This window comes from Bombina bombina, chromosome 2 (genome assembly GCF_027579735.1).
Source record: "Bombina bombina isolate aBomBom1 chromosome 2, aBomBom1.pri, whole genome shotgun sequence".
Classification (NCBI taxonomy): domain Eukaryota; kingdom Metazoa; phylum Chordata; class Amphibia; order Anura; family Bombinatoridae; genus Bombina; species Bombina bombina.
Genome location: NC_069500.1, coordinates 794,208,549 through 794,227,780, shown reverse-complemented (window position 1 = coordinate 794,227,780; position 19,232 = coordinate 794,208,549). Strand labels below are relative to the sequence as shown.

General features: G+C 40.1%; 1 protein-coding gene across 1 annotated transcript in view; it reads right to left on the bottom strand.

Moving 5' to 3' along the window:
• Nucleotides 1-5,256: 5,256 nt before the first annotated feature.
• The window catches only part of RAB8A (RAB8A, member RAS oncogene family), a 173,888-nt gene continuing 159,912 nt past the window's right edge, over nucleotides 5,257-19,232 (bottom strand). Inside the window, exon 8 of the mRNA XM_053702980.1 lies at nucleotides 5,257-9,291. Within this exon, the coding sequence (XP_053558955.1) occupies nucleotides 9,199-9,291 (93 nt within the window). The 3' untranslated portion in view covers nucleotides 5,257-9,198. The remainder of the gene's footprint in view (nucleotides 9,292-19,232) is intronic.

Here is a 19,232-nt window from a genome sequence, read left to right as displayed (position 1 = left end):
CTGTGAACCGGATCCTGTCTCAGCCACAGATCCTGCCTGAGAACCGGATCCTGTCTCAGCCACAGATCCTGCCTGAGAACCGGATCCTGTCTCAGCCACAGATCCTGCCTGAGAACCGGATCCTGTCTCAGCCACAGAGCCTGCCTCAGATCCAGATCCTGTCTCAGCCACAGAGCCTGCCTGAGATCCGGAGCCTGCCTGATAACTGGATCCTGTCTCAGCCACAGAGCCTGCCAGAGAACCGGATCCTGACTCAGCCACAGAGCCTGCCTGTGAACCGGATCCTGTCTCAGCCATAGAGCCTGCCTCAGATCCAGATCCTGTCTCAGCCACAGAGCCTGCCTCAGATCCAGATCCTGTCTCAGCCACAGAGCCTGCCTGAGATCCAGATCCTGTCTCAGCCACAGAGCCTGCCTGAGATCCAGATCCTGTCTCAGCCACAGAGCCTGCCTGAGATCCAGATCCTGTCTTAATCACTACTGCCTGTGCTTCCTGCAGACCATTGCTACCTGAGTATTCTGCTGGCCACTACTGCTTGTGGATTCCAGCTGACGTTTGCTACCTTCGTATCCTGCTGGTCACTACTGCCTGTGGTTCCTGCTGATCAAATTCCTACCTGTGTATCCTGCTAATCGCTACTGCCTGTGAATCCAGCTGACCATTGCTACCTCTGTATCCTGCCCTAAGACCCATAGGAACTCCTCCAAGTCCACTACAGCCTACAAAGGCCAGTGTCCAGCTTTGCTGTCTCCAAGCCTTATATCCAGCTTCAAATCCTGGGTCCAGCGCCTTGACTGTTCTGTGACCAGTTTCTGTACTATAATTTTTTGTTATCCATGTTAGTCATTATGCTTAAACAGAGAAGCAGTTCTGGCCCCAACCCACTGGCCCCATTTAGTTCAAGAGACACTCAAGACTAACACCTCAACCACTGATATCCACACTGCTAACCTCGCTCAGCTGAGCATGACAGTCTTGATATTCAACTGTTGTCTTGGAAAGTTCTTTTTTTCTTTTCATCATAAGAGTATATGAACTTTCTGCTCTCTCCAGTAACTCCCTGAACAAAATATTTCATCAGGACAAAGTGATTTTGAGAACCAACTACAGTATTCTTTTCTTCCTAAGGTTGTATCTTTGTATATAATTCATCAGGAAATGATGGTCAGTGTCTTGACATTTTAAAGACACCGTCTAGTCAAAATTAACCCTTCATGATTCAGATAGAAAGTTGCTTAAAACTGCATGCTCTAAGTTACTCCTATCAATTTTTCTTCATTCTCTTGGTATCTTTATTTGAAAAGGCAAGAATGTAAGCTTAGGAGCCGGCCCATTTTTGGTTCAAAACCTTGGTAGCGCTTGCTGATTGGTGGCTAAATGTATTCCACCAATCAGCAAGCGCTACCTAGGTTCTGACCCAAATATGGTTCGGCTCCTAAGCTTACATTCTTGTTTTTTCAAATAAAGAGACCAAGAGAACGATGAAAAATTTATGATAGGAGTAAATTAGAAAGTTGCTTAAAATTGCATGCTCTATCTGAATCATGAAACTTTAATTTTGACTAGACTGTCCCTTCAGGCCAGAAAATAATTTAGAAATAATTCTTCTTTGTTTATCCACTTCTCTGGTCCCTGCAAGAGACAACGCTACAGCAATTACATTGACTTTGGAATAAAAGCTTTGATTCGCAAATCATACTTGGTAGTGGGAAAGTTTCCCCAAGAGCAAATTACTGCTCATTCTACTAGAGCAGTTGACACCTCTTAGGCTTTCAGGAATGAAGCTTCCTTTAAACAGATTTGTAAGACAACTACTTGGCCATCTATACATACTTTTACCAAATTTTACCATTTTAAAAGTTTGCTCTTCTGAGGCTGCATTTGGTAGTAACGTTCTGCAGGCTGCTGAGCCTGTTTTGTACCTTTACCTGCCTTAAAGGGACAGTCAACACCAGAATTTGTATTGTTTAAAAAGATAGATAATCCCTTAATTACCCATGCCCCAGTTTTGCACAACCAACACAGTTATAATAATACACTATTTACCTCTGTAATTAACTTGTATCTAAGACTCTGTAGACTACCCCCTTATTTCAGTTCTTTTGACAGACTTGCATGTTAGACAATCTGTTCTCATTCTTCGGTAAATTCACGTGCGTGAGCTCAATGTTATCTATATGAAACACATGAACTTAAGCCCTATAGTTGTGAAAAACTGTCAAAATGCATTTAGATTAGAGGTGGCCTTCAAGGTCTAATAAATTAGCATTTGGACCTCCTAGGTTTAGCTTTCAACTAAGAATACCAAGAGAACAAAGCAAAATTGGTGATAAAAGTAAATTGGAAAGTTGTTTAAAACATGCTCTATTTGAATCATGAGGTTTTTTTTTGGACTTGACTGTCCCTTTAAAGTGAAGGTAAACCTTGAGCGTACTCGCTCATGTAATAGGATATATTTTGAAAAATGAGGTAGACTTTAATTCATGAAATCGGTAATTTATACAGATATTCATAGATTTTTACATTTTAATGCAGCAACGATAACCGCCGTTCCCCCGCCGCCATAGTCCTCAGTTGATTGACAGATGACGAATCTGCAATCAACTAATCGTTGTTTCCCCTTTTCACAAATGTCAACGATTAGTTGATTGCAGATTCATCATCCGTCAATCAACTGAGGACTATGGCAGACGGAGGAACGGCGGCTATCGTTGCAGCATTAAAATGTAAAAATATATGAAGAGCTGTATAAATTACCGATTTCATGAATTAAAGTCTTCCTTATTTTTTAAATTATATCCTAAGGGGGATTTTTATCAAAGGTCTGGTGGACCTGATCCGACATTGCGGATCTGCTGAATGCGGAGAGCAATACGCTCTCCGTATTCAGCATTGCATTCAGCATTGCATCAGCCTGTTCAGAGACAGGGTTATGGAGCAGCGTTCGTTAGACTGCTGCTTCATAACTGCTGTTTCTGGCAAGCCTGCATGCTCGCCAGAAACACAGGGCCCTCAAGCTCCATCCAGAGCTTAATAAATGGGCCCTTATGACTTGAGCGAGTAAGCTCAAGTTTACATTCACTTTAAAGGGACACAATCAAAATTAAACTTTCATTATTCAGATAGAGCATGCTATTTTAAACAACTTTCCAATTTACTTCCATTAACAAAATGTGCACAGTCTTTTTTATTTAAACTTTTTTGAGAAACCAAATCCTACTGAGCATGTGCAAGAATAAGTGTGTATGCATTTGTGAATGACTGATGGCTGTCACATGGTACATGTATGCATTTGTGATTGGCTGATGGCTGTCACATGGTACAGGGGGAGTGGAAAAAGACAACTTTTAAAATTGTCAGAAAAAAATCTACTACTCATTTGAAGTTCAGACTAAGTGGTATTGCATTGTCTTGTTATCTTGCATTTGTTGATTATGCAAATCTACTGTGTTGACTGGTCCTTTAAAGGGACAGTCTAGTCAAAATTAAACTTTCATGATTCAGATAGGGCATGCGATTTTAAACAACTTTCCAATTGACTTTTTTCATTAAATTTGCTTTGTTCCCTTGGTGGTATTTTTGAAAAGCTAAACCTAGGCAGTCTGAAACTGATTTATAAACCGTTGAAAATTGCCTCCTAGCTCATAGCATTTTGAAAGTTTTTCACAGTTAGACAGTACTAGTTCATGTAAATAACATTGTGCACACTCCCGTGGAGTTATTTAGGAGTCTGCACTGGTTGACTAAACTGTATGTCTGTCAAAAGCACTGAGATAAGGGGGCAGTCTGCAGAGACTTAGATACAAGGTAATCACAGAAGTAAAACATTAATATAACTGTGCTGGTTATACAAAACTGGGGGGTGGGTAATAAAGGGATTATCTATCTTTTTAAACAATAAAAATTCTGGTGTAGACTGTCCCTTTAACTGTTTGTCTTGCCCTATTTCATGGTTGTCTCCTGGACTTCATGGCTTTGGTAAAGGATCCCACATGTGATGGTTTGTGGATTCTCATCATTTTATGCTTACCTGATAAATTAATTTCTTTCATGACGGGGAGTCCAAAACCCTTGTTTCTATGCAGTTGGTGGCAGTTCCAGTTTGCACTTAACATATCCTGCTTTTCTTTCCTTTCTCTTGGCCATATGTATGACTGAAGGATCATGGGAAAGTGGGAGGGATTAAAGGCTCCTATGTTGGGTGTTTTTCCTCCTCCTATATGACTGGAATTTAATCTCACATGTGATGGCTTGAGGACTGTCCCCATCATGCAAGAAATTAATTTATCAGGTAAGCATAAATGTTAGTCATTTTTGTTTCCAGAAATAACTACATTTTTAAAAGGGACAGTAACATCAAAATGAAACATTCATGATTCAGATGGAGCATTTAATTTTAGACATTTTTCCAATTTACTTCTATTCAAATATGCTTGTTCTCATGGAATCCTTTGTTGAAAAGCAAGCTTAGATAGACTTATAGGAGCTCTGGAGTGTGCATGTGTCTTTAGAAGTCTATGGCAGCAGTGATTCCAATGTTGTATAACATTACTACAAACATTGTTGCAAACATTGCTGCCATAGAGTACGAAAGACACATGCACACTCCTGAGCTCCTATCAGTCTACCTAAGGTCACTGTTCAAGAAAGGATACCAAGAAAACAAAACAAAATTTGATAATGAAAGTAAAATGGAAAGTTGTTTAAAAAGCACATGTTCTATCTAAACAATGAATCTTTAATTTTGGCTTTACTGTCTCTTTAATAAATAACACACTTACTACTAGCTTTCATATGTATTTGTTGTAAACAACTCCCCTCATATACTGCACTGGGACAATTCAACAGCAGTAGTTCAGACAGTCACTACCAGCACCTGCGGGCAGCGTTACTCACACAGATAGGTGTCTGAAGCACATGACAGGATATGGTGCTGTCATCTAGTGCTCTTCCAAATGGATAACTCTTGCAAAACTGCGGTCACATAGTGCTTCAGACACGTGCACACCCTTGAGTTTACATCTCTGCTTGTCAACAAAAGATTCCAAGAGAACGAAGATGTGAAGAGAACGAATATTAGTTCAATTAGAAAGATGTTAAATTGCATGCTCCATCATGGATCATGAAAGACAAAAATTGGGAGTTTCATGCATCATTTAACACCCAAAATAAAACTGCATCTCATGCAGTCACTTTTTGGAAGAAAGCAATCTAGCCCCTAATATCAAAGGACTCTACATGAAACAGATAAACCAATTCTTTTAAAATAAGCTTTTAATTTGCGTTTTTTTTTTTTTCCTGAAGTGCAGTTGTCATTGTAAACAAAGCATATTATTACAGAAACCCAGCAATATTTTAATATTTAAACAAAACATACTTTTAGAAACGCAGAATGCATTCTAGTCTGCTGGCCTTAAAAACTAACCCCCTCCAGCCATTCACAGAATATTTTATATATTGTATTAAACCTGAAAGTGACTAGATTGAATTCCGAATTTTGCACAGCGACTAAGAATTAAAGTTTCTATTAGTTGTAAACAAAATATGTCAGTCGTAATTTAATTCTTCTTTAAAGGTGGCAGCTTTAGCATTTTTAAACTAATTAAGTCATTTTAAAATGAAAGAAATAATGGAGTTTTACACCATCAGTTACTATGATTACTAGATTGATCAATAATTTTACTATTTGGTCCCTAGACAAGAAAGTCCAGGTGGTCACTCCAGTAGATCAGTAGTAAGATTCATCAAGGGATTCTTAAGCTTCAATAAATCATACAATTCTAGCACTTAAAAGAACAGTAAAGTCAAAATTAAACTTTCATGATTTCAATATAATTTATATAAAAAAAAAAAAATATTTATTCATTCTCAATGTATTGTTTGTTCAAGGAGCAGCAATGCTTTTGAGTCTACCTATGTATGCTCTTTAACAAAGGATACCAAGAAAACACAGCAAATTTGATAATAGAGGTATATTGGAAAGTTGTGTAAAACTGCATGTTCTATCTGAATCATGAAAGTTTCATTTTGACTTTACTGGTCCCTATAATGTTTGGATTTTCCTGCACTCTCCAGATTTTGGTGGATTTGCAGATCTGAAGTATATAATCAGCTCTTGGAAAGGGGGGTGGACACGTGCATGTGTGCGACAGGGGGTGGACACGTGCATGTGTACGACAGGGGGTGGGCACGTGCATGTGTACGACAGGGAGTGGGCACGTGCATGTGTACGACAGGGAGTGGGCACGTGCATGTGTACGACAGGGAGTGGGCACGTGCATGTGTACGACAGGGAGTGGGCACGTGCATGTGTACGACAGGGAGTGGGCACGTGCATGTGTACGACAGGGAGTGGGCACGTGCATGTGTACGACAGGGAGTGGGCACGTGCATGTGTACGACAGGGAGTGGGCACGTGCATGTGTACGACAGAGTGACGTTATAGTGGACTGTTCAGTAACTGGATTGGTCCATGAAAATATAAGGATATTATATATAAAGAAATAGATGCAACATTCTTTGGTGGTACATATTACATATCAAACTAATGCTGTGACAGTGCATGAAATAGGATTTGGCTTCAAATTCCCAAAGTGCTTTGAGTCATTGTAGGATCTCACATTCAAGATGATAATCAAAATACATTATTTTACACAATTAACATTTCACCAAAGTCTGCATCTGTAATCAGTCAACATAAACCATTAACTTTTGATTATCGAGTCGATGGAATAATCTAAAACTGCATAAAAAGGCATCTAGAGACTAGATCCATAACCTACAGTATTCTGGTTTTCAGTAGGTTATGTGAAATCCTTACAATGTTATGCTGAACACACAGTACATTTTAGTCATGGGACTCCACAACCCATGATGAACTTAATACAATGCTTGTGATTTAGAAAACGGATGTACAACATTTACAAAGAACATTCCACTTATAAAATGACAGTGAAAGCAAAACAAAACTAGTACATTTTAAAGAAATATCGATTATAATTTAAAGGTGAAATAGATCTAATTAATTGACTGAAGCAAGTTGGTTGCAACTGGTGTGTGATCACTCAAAAAGAACTGAAATACAATGTTTTAAGCTTCTATAGTCAAACAGGTGTATTAAAAGAGGTTGTTCACCTATTTATACACAATTCCTATCCACTAGAACAGGGATGGGGAACCTTGGCACTCCTGATGTTTCAGAACTACATTACCCATGATGCTTAGGCACTCTGAAGTCCAGTTGAGCATCATGGGAAATGTAGTTCTGAAACATCTGGAGGGCCAAAGTTCCCCATCCCTGCACTAGAAGATAACTACAATAGATTTTTGTTTTGCCAAGAACAGTTCAGCAATCTCATTACGGTTATTTAAAACCCCCCGATATAACTAGATTTTTTTATTGCAGGAATCCTAATGTAAGATACATTATCTAGATTTCCAGAGCTTAAAAAAAAAAAATCCCCCAAAAAAATCTACAAATGTTTAAGCAAGTTTATAAAAAAAAAAAAAAATAACTTGCATTAATAGATGCCCTGAATTAGTAACCATTCAGTACATGATGGATTTACAGAGTGAGTTATACTGGCCATAAAAGGGAAAAATCCTAAGCACCTTATGACCTCAACCTCATTAATGCAAGATTATCTACTAATATGGTTTGCACCTTTTGCTTACTAAACCACATTTGCTTTTATGAAAGCGTTAATTATATGCTCAGCTATTTTTGAGAAGGGTGGGGACCTCTTCTTGCCCTGCAGTGACTTTCATTGGTCCCGAACGGCTGTGGATACAACTGTATCGTGATGAGCTAAGTTGTACGCAGAGGAGATGACAAACAGTAAACCAATATAATAAAACAAAGTACATTGCATCAGGACTAGTTTATACTCCCAACAACATATAGCTATACAGAAGTACAGTACATTATTTTGTAGCTGCCTATGTACCTTTAGCATGGAACAGTACTTAAAAGGGATATAAAACCCATTTTTTTCTTTCATGATTCAGATAGAACAGGCAATTTTAAGCACCTTTCTAATGTACTCTTAAGTTTATTTTTTCTTTCTTCCCTTGGTATCTTTATTTGAAAAACAGAAATGTAAGTTTAGGAGCCGGCCCATTTTTGGTTCAGCACCTAGGTAGCGTTTAATCAGCAAGCACCACCCAGGGTGCTGAATTAAAAATGGTCTGGCTTACATTCCTGCCTTTTAAAATAAAGATACCAAGAGAACAAAGAAAAATTGATGATAATAATAGGAGCAAATTAGAAATTTGCTTAAAAATCGCATGCTCTATCTGAATCATGAAAGAAGAAAATTCGGCTTCATATAACGTTAAATTAACCACTATTGGATCCAAATTAAAAAATATCCATTGTATTTATGCCTAATTTCATACACACACGGTGGCAACCAAATATGCTTTAGGGCTATACTTAAATTATAGAATTGAAAAAGGAAGGTTACATATGAAAAAAATAAGATATATTGGCATACAATCTTCTTTAGCATATACATATTTTACAGATATTAAGGATTTAATCTTTATGTTTAAAGGGAAACAATACAATATTGTGTCTACCAATAGGTTGGATATGGAAGACTTATTTTGGAATGTAAAACAAAAAGTGCATTTTATATACATACACATACAATGAGCATTGTGTATAGAGTACTCTTGCATAAAAAAGACAAACTCAGGAGCAAATGAACTCCGTTTACACTTCATTGCATTCATTTACTGACCAGAAGAATATATCACAAAATGTAAAATTATTATTTTTGTCTGTTTGCATATATGTATGTGTATGTATACACACACACACACACACACACACACACTAAGACCTAAAGGAATAACAAATTAGAACTTTAATGAAAAGACAGATGGTGATATGGTTCATCATGAACATTTCTAAATACCTTAGAATTTGTCTTGTCAAAAAAAAAATAAAAAAAAATTTGAAAACCTTTGCATAAGGAAAAAAAAAAAAACCATGGGGAAATCTACAAACAGAATTTATGCCACAGCAGATAAGTGAAACAGATTAAGGTAGCCAGAGCTTGTCACTGGTTTCAGGTAGCTGGAGTGTGGCAGAGCTGGTGGTTTAAGGTTTTATGTCTGTAAAGACTATGAGAATTCAGATATAGGCACAGTCCAGTTCAGAGGAGCGAAGGCTCTCCAATAAGGCAGGGTCCCTCACAGAAGAACACATCGGAAGAAACTGCTCTTCTTTTGCTGGTCTGAAGTGATTTTGACTCCTTGGTTGCTTCCTTGAGGGCTGTTCCCCTCCTAAAAAAACAAAACAAAAAAAAACGAACATTTTTTAATATAGACTGTTTTAAAAACCTGATCATTTTCTTTTCTTCAGATGGAAAGAGTACACAGCTGCATTCATTACTTTTGGGAAATAAGAACCTGGCCACCAGAAGACACCCCAGCCAAAGACTTAAATACTCCTCCCAATTTCCTCATCCCCCAGTCATTCTGCCGAGGAACAAGGAACAGTAGAAGAAATACAAGGGTGAAAAGGTGCCAGAAAAATAAAAACTAAGAGAGACGCCCCACAGAAAAAATACGTGTGGGGAGCTGTGGACTCTTTCCATCTGAAGAAAAGAAAATTATCATCATGTAAGCATAATTTCAGTTTTTCTTCATAAATGGAAAGAGTCCACAGCTGCATTCATAACATTTGGGAAAACAATACCCAAGCTATAGAGGACACTAAATGCAAAAAACGGGAGGGTACAATAGGCGGCCCATTCTGAGGGCACCAGGCCTGAAAAAACCACAACCCAACCAAACCCTGGTTCGTCGGAGCCGGGCAAAAGAACTAGAAGGAAAAGGCCCCAAGGACACTGGCCCGCAGATAGTCCGAAGGCCTAACTAAGCACCGCAAGTAGACTCACCGAGCCAACACTCCTCAAGGAGAACCATCACCCAGCAGTCTGTCCCCATACTAGTACAGTACCAAAATCCCCCAAAAAGGAGAGGACAAGGGTAAACCAAGGGATACCTAAAAGGTACAGCAAAATTCATAAAGGAAAAAAACCCTCAAAGAAAGGACAAGTCCACCGAGACCCGAATGGATCCCGAGAACAAGGGGAGACGACACCCAACCCACAAGGAGCAACCGGGCATCATCAGGAGAAGAAACGTCTCCCAAACATCATGCAACAGCACTGAAAATGACAGCTGAAGACAAAGTCCTCAAAACGTCAAAACTCAGAGACTGAGCAAAAAAGAAAATTACAAGCAGCAAACTCAGAAAGAAAACATCTAAGATCAGTAACACGCTGCCATCAATAGGAAGACACAGAAAACACTATCTGTAAAGAAGAAACGGCCCAGGACAGAGATTGCCCAACCTCCAAGAAGAGGACACTCTCCAGGCAATCTAGGCCGCCAAGCCTAATCACAGATCTTAAATGGGGAGAGGCACAGAACCTCTAAAAAAATAAAATAAAAAAAAAGGAAGGTCCACTGTCACCCCCAAAACCTGAAGAGGGACAACAGATCTCAGATCCTACACCTAGCCGGACCAGCCCAAGCAACGGCAGATCTGAAGTAAGGGAACCAAAAGTGCGGAAGAATGGACACAGCCACCTCAATCTAAAGACAAACGAGCAGGCGTTAGACCCAAGGAGATCTAGCAAGGCTACCCGACTAAGTCTCAATGCGGAGCCAGCACCTCCCCAGATGGAAAGGAACTCAAAGAGCAGACCAATCCGCAAACCAGATAAACATCTGTTCCAACCTCCGAACACAGGAAAGGCCCCCAAAAAGGGAACCACACCTCCGTAAGGAGGACAAAGAGCCCCCTGAAGAGGAGAGCGTTGATACGGTTGAGTAGACCTCGCTGGGGATTGAACTAGCAACCCTCAGTTTGCTAGAGTACAGAGTAGCCACAGAGCATTATAATGCTGAGCTAGCTGTCCATCTAGCCCCAAGCTCCAGACACAAGGGGAACAGAGAGTAATAAGTCACCCGAACAGAGCAACATCAACCCTCCACATCACCTCAGATTCAAAGTCAGAGGACAGTAAAACATGGGTTTGGATGCCACTGGGATGGCAATACCTGAACCATATGAGTGGAAAACCACTAGGACCTTTTCTATCCCAAAAAGGAGATGCAGAGCTTTACCAACACCGGGGAAGGACCCCTAACCCGGAGCCCAAAAAGACCTCACTGTCTAAAGTCCCGAAAAAGGAACAACCAACTCCCGAAGGGAATCCAAGTCCCCCGAAGGGGACCCATCCATAAGGATAAAGACAATCCAAGAGGTAGCAATGAAGAAGAGAACCACTAGAGGAACAGGTCCAAAAAGGACAATTTCATAAAGCAACACCGCCCCAAGGGTATTGGAAGCAACAGAGAGTGGCGCAGCAAAAGTCACTGACCCAGTCACCAGAGAAACGGCTATTTAGGACTGAAAGAATCCCGAGGACAGCACGGACCCATAAGTCCTCTTGAGAATGCTTAGTTGAAACTTGTAAAACAAATAACAAGAAACATAAATAATGTTAAGAAAGCTCAGCACCCCAACCTGACCAGCAAGGTATATTAGGGGCCACGTGTCTGAATAAGCCGCGAGACAGAAAATCAACACAAGCAGGACCAGCCTGCAACCAGGGTCATAACTGCCAAGCTGGCTAAATCTGCCCTCAGAGAGAGAGGAAGAAAAACAGACAAACATGGGACTAACGTGTCCCGAACAACTTCCGTAGAAGCAAACAGCGAGTATCGATCCCAGAGAAGTTCCTGCAGGAAACATAGTATGAAAAATAAAATTAAACCTAACCGGATAAAATAAAATGACAGGCAACCCGAGGGTTAACGCCCAAGAAGAACAGAAAGATCTGCAGGACCAGCCTAACGGAAACCCTGTTCTTCCAACAAAACTGGGAAGGATCTCGATAACAAGACTTAAAGGAGATAACTTCAACCCCCCATGTCCAACGAGGTGAGCCACTCGAAGGAGGAGACTGATGAGTCCCATAACCGAGAAGGGTAGGGTCCCCAAACAGCTCAAAAACATGTCTGAGTAGAACACGAAGGCGAGCCAGCTTGTAACGAAAGGCACAACACTCAGGAACAGTTACACCCACAGGGAACTGCACATGCCCTCCTGTGGCCGAGAGACCTGGGGCAACCGGGCACGAACACAATCGCAAATAAGCATCTGGACCTTGTAGACGCGCAAGTGCCAAAAGTATGTAAAAGCAAAAACGTGCCACAACCTCCGGGGGGGAAACAATCCCCCCTCCAAGGAGGAAAAAACATAACCAGGTTTACCCGCATGTGTAGTAGTAGTAGGGAGCGGTAGGGAACTCGCCTCCCGGAGGACAGGGCCCCCGAGGTGGATGGCTCAGCAGTCTCTTGAATCCCCGAGCCTGAGGAACAAGACGCTCTAGAACGGCCTAAAGAACATAACTGACTGACCTGAGTCAATGGGGCCATTTCGCATTCTTCACAGGACAAAGAATCTGAATCAGAAAGTTGACCAAACTCAACATCAGTATCCTCCATAACTGGATCAAAGATACCCAAAAATGGACTAGATATAAAACAAGTTAAACGGCACCTGACACCCACAATGGCACTCACCACCTCCTATGTACCAGACATCAGCGGACTAGAATTGTCCATCACCACACAGTCAGGAATGCGGCAATGGGAGACCAGAACGTAAACATGCTCAGTCACAAGGTGAACCGTACAGTCCAACAAACCGTAAGGTTGTGTCACTTAGAAAGGCCATTATGTTCTAAGCCACGAGCCCAGTTAACACTACACATAAGCAGGTTGAATCACATACACATGATTAAACCTCCCTCCTGTTAAATAATCCCCCTCAGGAGATAGTAACCCTTGATTCCAAGATACTAAAGGAGTCCGACTGAGACCCTGTATTTTTCATGCGAGTTCGCAGGAATAAATGAGTTACAGTACATTCAAGACGTAAAATGAAACGATCTTAATGGAATTTACGCCGTGGAACAGGAACACGGCCGTTCAAGTTCGACGGATAGTAGCCTCGCCTCCGCCATGGATTTGAGAGAAAGAAGCAGGAAGTGCAGTTAGACAACGCTGATTGTTTGAGGAGCTGTTAACATGAGTCGGGATGGTTTCGCAGAAAGACTCTTCCTGCATCTCCAGACTCTAACTTTCATCTAAGCCCTCACTGAGAGACTGACAGGATTACTTAAAACTCCCGTCCCATGTCGAAGAGTACTACCCTCCATAAGAGACAAAAACAACGTCTGACACTTCTCTGCCAACCTCCTTGGACGAAAGGCAAAGAATGACTGGGAGATGAGGGAAGTGGGAGGAGTATTTAAGCCTTTGACTGGGGTGTTTTTGCCTCCTCCTGGTGGCCAGGTTCTTATTTCCAAAAAGTAATGAATGCAGCTGTGGACTCTTTCCATTTATGAAGAAACGACTGTTACATTCAAACAAAATTCTAAAAACAGACAAAGGCCTAGTTTACAGAGCTGTTGTAAACTGATGGGAAAATAAAACATACATAGACTTTAAAGGAGAGGCTTGTTGTTGCTATCTGTTTAATGGAAACTAGACCTCAGTGAGAGTGAGTGTGTTAGTGTGAGTGTGTGTGTGTAAGAGTGAGTGTGTGTGTTCTGAACTTGAAAAAGGAGCATATCTTATCCACTGCTGAGAAAAGACACTACTGTACTTTTTAGAGCTGCAACAACTAATCGTCATAATCGATAATAATCGATTATGAAAATAGTTGTCAACCAATCTCATAATCGATTAGTTAGTTTGCAATTAGTTGGTCTGTGCACAACACCAGCTGCTTCACTCCACTGAGCTCCTGCACATGGTATTGTGTTTTATGGTTATGCCCTTAGCCTAAAGGACGTCTACAGACGTCTACTTTTCACTTTTTCAGAACAGTATAAGTTTACAACTACCCCTGGCTTATGTGCAACCCAGATAAAATAGTCATCATTTCGATTGTTTATATTAAATAACATAATTTATGTAAGAACTTACCTGATAAATTCATTTCTTTCATATTAGCAAGAGTCCATGAGCTAGTGACGTATGGGATATACATTCCTACCAGGAGGGGCAAAGTTTCCCAAACCTCAAAATGCCTATAAATACACCCCTCACCACACCCACAAATCAGCTTAACGAATAGCCAAGAAGTGGGGTGATAAAAAAAGTGCGAAAGCATATAAAATAAGGAATTGGAATAGTTGTGCTTTATACAAAAAAATCATAACCACCAAAAAGGGTGGGCCTCATGGACTCTTGCTAATATGAAAGAAATGAATTTATCAGGTAAGTTCTTACATAAATTATGTTTTCTTTCATGTAATTAGCAAGAGTCCATGAGCTAGTGACGTATGGGATAATGACTACCCAAGATGTGGATCTTTCCACGCAAGAGTCACTAGAGAGGGAGGGATAAAATAAAGACAGCCAATTCTGGCTGAAAATAATCCACACCCAAAATAAAGTTTAATGAAAACATAAGCAGAAGATTCAAACTGAAACCGCTGCCTGAAGTACTTTTCTACCAAAAACTGCTTCAGAAGAAGAAAACACATCAAAATGGTAGAATTTAGTAAAAGTATGCAAAGAGGACCAAGTTGCTGCTTTGCAAATCTGATCAACCGAAGCCTCATTCCTAAACGCCCAGGAAGTAGAAACTGACCTAGTAGAATGAGCTGTAATCCTTTGAGGCGGAGTTTTACCCGACTCGACATAAGCATGGTGAATTAAGGATTTCAACCAAGATGCCAAAGAAATGGCAGAAGCTTTCTGACCTTTCCTAGAACCGGAAAAGATGACAAATAGACTAGAAGTCTTTCGGAAAGACTTAGTAGCCTCAACATAATATTTCAAAGCTCTAACAACATCCAAAGAATGCAACGATTTCTCCTTAGAATTCTTAGGATTAGGACATAATGAAGGAACCACAATTTCTCTACTAATGTTGTTGGAATTTACAACCTTAGGTAAAAATTCAAAAGAAGTTCGCAACACCGCCTTATCCTGATGAAAAATCAGAAAAGGAGACTCACAAGAAAGAGCAGATAATTCAGAGACTCTTCTGGCAGAAGAGATGGCCAAAAGGAACAAAACTTTCCAAGAAAGTAATTTAATGTCCAATGAATGCATGGGTTCAAAAGGAGGAGCTTGAAGAGCCCTCAGAACCAAATTCAAACTCCAAGGAGGAGAAATTGACTTAATGACAGGTTTTATACGAACCAAAGCTTGTACAAAACAATGAATATCAGGAAGACTAGCAATCTTTCTGTGAAAAAGAACAGAAAGAGCAGAGATTTGTCCTTTCAAGGAACTTGCGGACAAACCTTTATCTAAACCATCCTGAAGAAACTGTAAAATTCTCGGAATTCTAAAAGAATGCCAGGAAAAATGATGAGAAAGACACCAAGAAATATAAGTCTTCCAGACTCTATAATATATCTCTCTAGATACAGATTTATGAGCCTGTAACATAGTATTAATCACAGAGTCAGAGAAACCTCTTTGACCAAGAATCAAGCGTTCAATCTCCATACCTTTAAATTTAAGGATTTGAGATCCTGATGGAAGAAAGGACCTTGTGACAGAAGGTCTGGTCTTAACGGAAGAGTCCACGGCTGGCAAGAGGCCATCCGGACAAGATCCGCATACCAAAACCTGTGAGGCCATGCTGGAGCTACCAGCAGAACAAACGAGCATTCCTTCAGAATCTTGGAGATTACTCTTGGAAGAAGAACTAGAGGCGGAAAGATATAGGCAGGATGATACTTCCAAGGAAGTGATAATGCATCCACTGCCTCCGCCTGAGGATCCCGGGATCTGGACAGATACCTGGGAAGTTTCTTGTTTAGATGAGAAGCCATCAGATCTATTTCTGGTAGTTCCCACATTTGAACAATCTGAAGAAATACCTCTGGGTGAAGAGACCATTCGCCCGGATGCAACGTTTGGCGACTGAGATAATCCGCTTCCCAATTGTCTATACCTGGGATATGAACTGCAAAGATTAGACAGGAGCTGGATTCCGCCCAAACCAGAATTCGAGATACTTCTTTCATAGCCAGAGGACTGTGAGTCCCTCCTTGATGATTGATGTATGCCACAGTTGTGACATTGTCTGTCTGAAAACAAATGAACGACTCTCTCTTCAGAAGAGGCCAAGACTGAAGAGCTCTGAAAATTGCACGGAGTTCCAAAAAATTGATCGGTAATCTCACCTCCTGAGATTCCCAAACCCCTTGTGCCGTCAGAGACCCCCACACAGCTCCCCAACCTGTAAGACTTGCATCTGTTGAGATTATAGTCCAGGTCGGAAGAACAAAAGAAGCCCCCTGAATTAAACGATGGTGATCTGTCCACCACGTCAGAGAATGTCGGACAATCGGTTTTAAAGATATTAATTGAGATATCTTTGTGTAATCCCTGCACCATTGGTTCAGCATACAGAGCTGAAGAGGTCGCATGTGAAAACGAGCAAAGGGGATCGCGTCCGATGCAGCAGTCATAAGACCTAGAATTTCCATGCATAAGGCTACCGAAGGGAATGATTGTGACTGAAGGTTTCGACAAGCTGAAATCAATTTTAGACGTCTCTTGTCTGTCAAAGATAGAGTCATGGACACAATCTATCTGGAAACCTAAAAAGGTTACCCTTGTCTGAGGAATCAGTCTGAGTCGATTCGTATGAGATTCTGCTAAATGTGAAGACTGAACAAGTACCAAGATATCGTCCAAATAAGGAAATACCACAATACCCTGTTCTCTGATTACAGACAGAAGGGCACCGAGAACCTTTGTAAAAATTCTTGGAGCTGTAGCTAGGCCAAACGGCAGAGCCACAAACTGGTAATGCTTGTCCAGGAAAGAGAATCTCAGGAACTGATAGTGAGCTGGATGAATCGGAATATGCAGATATGAATCCTGTAAATCTATTGTAGACATATAATGCCCTTGCTGAACAAAAGGCAAGATAGTCCTTACAGTTACCATTTTGAATGTTGGTATCCTTACATAACGATTCAATATTTTTAGATCCAGAACTGGTCTGAAGGAATTCTCCTTCTTGGGTACAATGAAGAGATTCGAATAAAACCCCAGCCCCTGTTCCAAAACTGGAACTGGCATAATTACTCCAGCCAACTCTAGATCTGAAACACATTTCAGAAATGCTTGCGCTTTCACTGGGTTTACTGGGACACGGGAAAGAAAAAATCTCTTTGCAGGAGGTCTTATCTTGAAACCAATTCTGTACCCTTCTGAAACAATGTTCTGAATCCAAAGATTGTGAACAGAATTGATCTAAATTTCTTTGAAAAAACGTAATCTGCCCCCTACCAGCTGAGCTGGAATGAGGGCCGCACCTTCATGTGGACTTAGAAGCTGGCTTTGCTTTTCTAGAAGGCTTGGATTTATTCCAGACTGGAGATGATTTCCAAACTGAAACTGCTCCTGAGGATGAAGGATCAGGCTTTTGTTCTTTGTTGAAACGAAAGGAACGAAAACGATTATTAGCCCTGTTTTTACCTTTAGATTTTTTATCCTGTGGTAAAAAAGTTCCTTTCCTACCAGTAACAGTTGAGATAATAGAATCCAACTGAGAACCAAATAATTTATTACCCTGGAAAGAAAGGGAAAGGAGAGTTGATTTAGAAGACATATCAGCATTCCAAGTTTTAAGCCATAAAGCTCTTCTAGCTAAAATAGCTAGAGACATAAACCTGACATCAACTCTGATAATATCAAAAATGGCATCACAGATAAAATTATTAGCATGTTGAAGAAGAATAATAATATTATGAGAATCATGATCTGTTACTTGTTGCGCTAAAGTTTCCAACCAAAAAGTTGAAGCTGCAGCAACATCAGCCAATGATATAGCAGGTCTAAGAAGAAGATTACCTGAACACAGATAAGCTTTTCTTAGAAAGGATTCAATTTTCCTATCTAAAGGATCCTTAAAGGAAGTACCATCTGCCGTAGGAATAGTAGTACGTTTAGCAAGAGTAGAAATAGCCCCATCAACTTTAGGGATTTTGTCCCAAAACTCTAATCTGTCGGACGGTACAGGATATAATTGCTTAAAACGTTTAGAAGGAGTAAATGAATTACCCAAATTATTCCATTCTCTGGAAATTACTTCAGAAATAGCACCAGGAACAGGAAAAACTTCTGGAATAACCAGAGGAGATCTAAAGACCTTGTCTAAACGTTTAGATTTAGTATCAAGAGGACCAGAATCCTCAATTTCTAATGCAATTAGGACTTCTTTAAGTAAAGAATGGATAAATTCCATTTTAAATAAATATGACGATTTATCAGCATCAACCTCTGAGACAGAATCCTCTGTATCAGAAGAATCATTAGAATCAGAATGATGATGTTCATTTAAAAATTCATCTGTATAAAGAGAAGTTTTAAAAGACTTTTTATGTTTACCAGAAGGAGGAATAACAGACATAGCCTTCTTAATGGATTCAGAAACAAAATCTCTTATGTTATCAGGAACACTCTGAACATTAGATGTTGATGGAACTGCAACAGGTAATGGTACTTTACTAAAGGAAATATTTTCTGCATTAACAAGTTTGTCATGACATTTAATACAAACAACAGCTGGAGGAACAACTACCAAAAGTTTACAGCAGATACACTTAGCTTTGGTAGTTCCAGCACCAGGCAGCGATTTTCCAGTAGTATCTTCTGACTCAGTTGCAACGTGGGACATCTTGCAATATGTAATAGAAAAAACAACATATAAAGCAAAATTGATCAAATTCCTTAAATGACAGTTTCAGGAATGGGAAAAAATGCCAGTGAACAAGCTTCTAGCAACCAGAAGCAACAAATAATGAGACTTAAATAAAGTGGAGACAAATTTGACGCCTAAATGCTATTAGCGCCAAAAATGAGCCACATCCGGAACGCCAAGAATGACGCAATAAAAAGAAGCATTTTCAGCCCCCACGAGCCTAACAGCCCACAGGGAAAAAGTCAAATTTTAAGGTAAGATAAAAATGATATATTCAAATGCATTATCCCAAATATGAAACTGACTGTCTGAAATAAGGAAATGTTGAACATCCTGAGTCAAGGCAAATAAATGTTTGAATACATATATTTAGAACTTTATAAAAAAAGTGCCCAACCATAGCTTTAGAGTGTCACAGAAAATAAGACTTACTTACCCCAGGACACTCATCTACATGTTG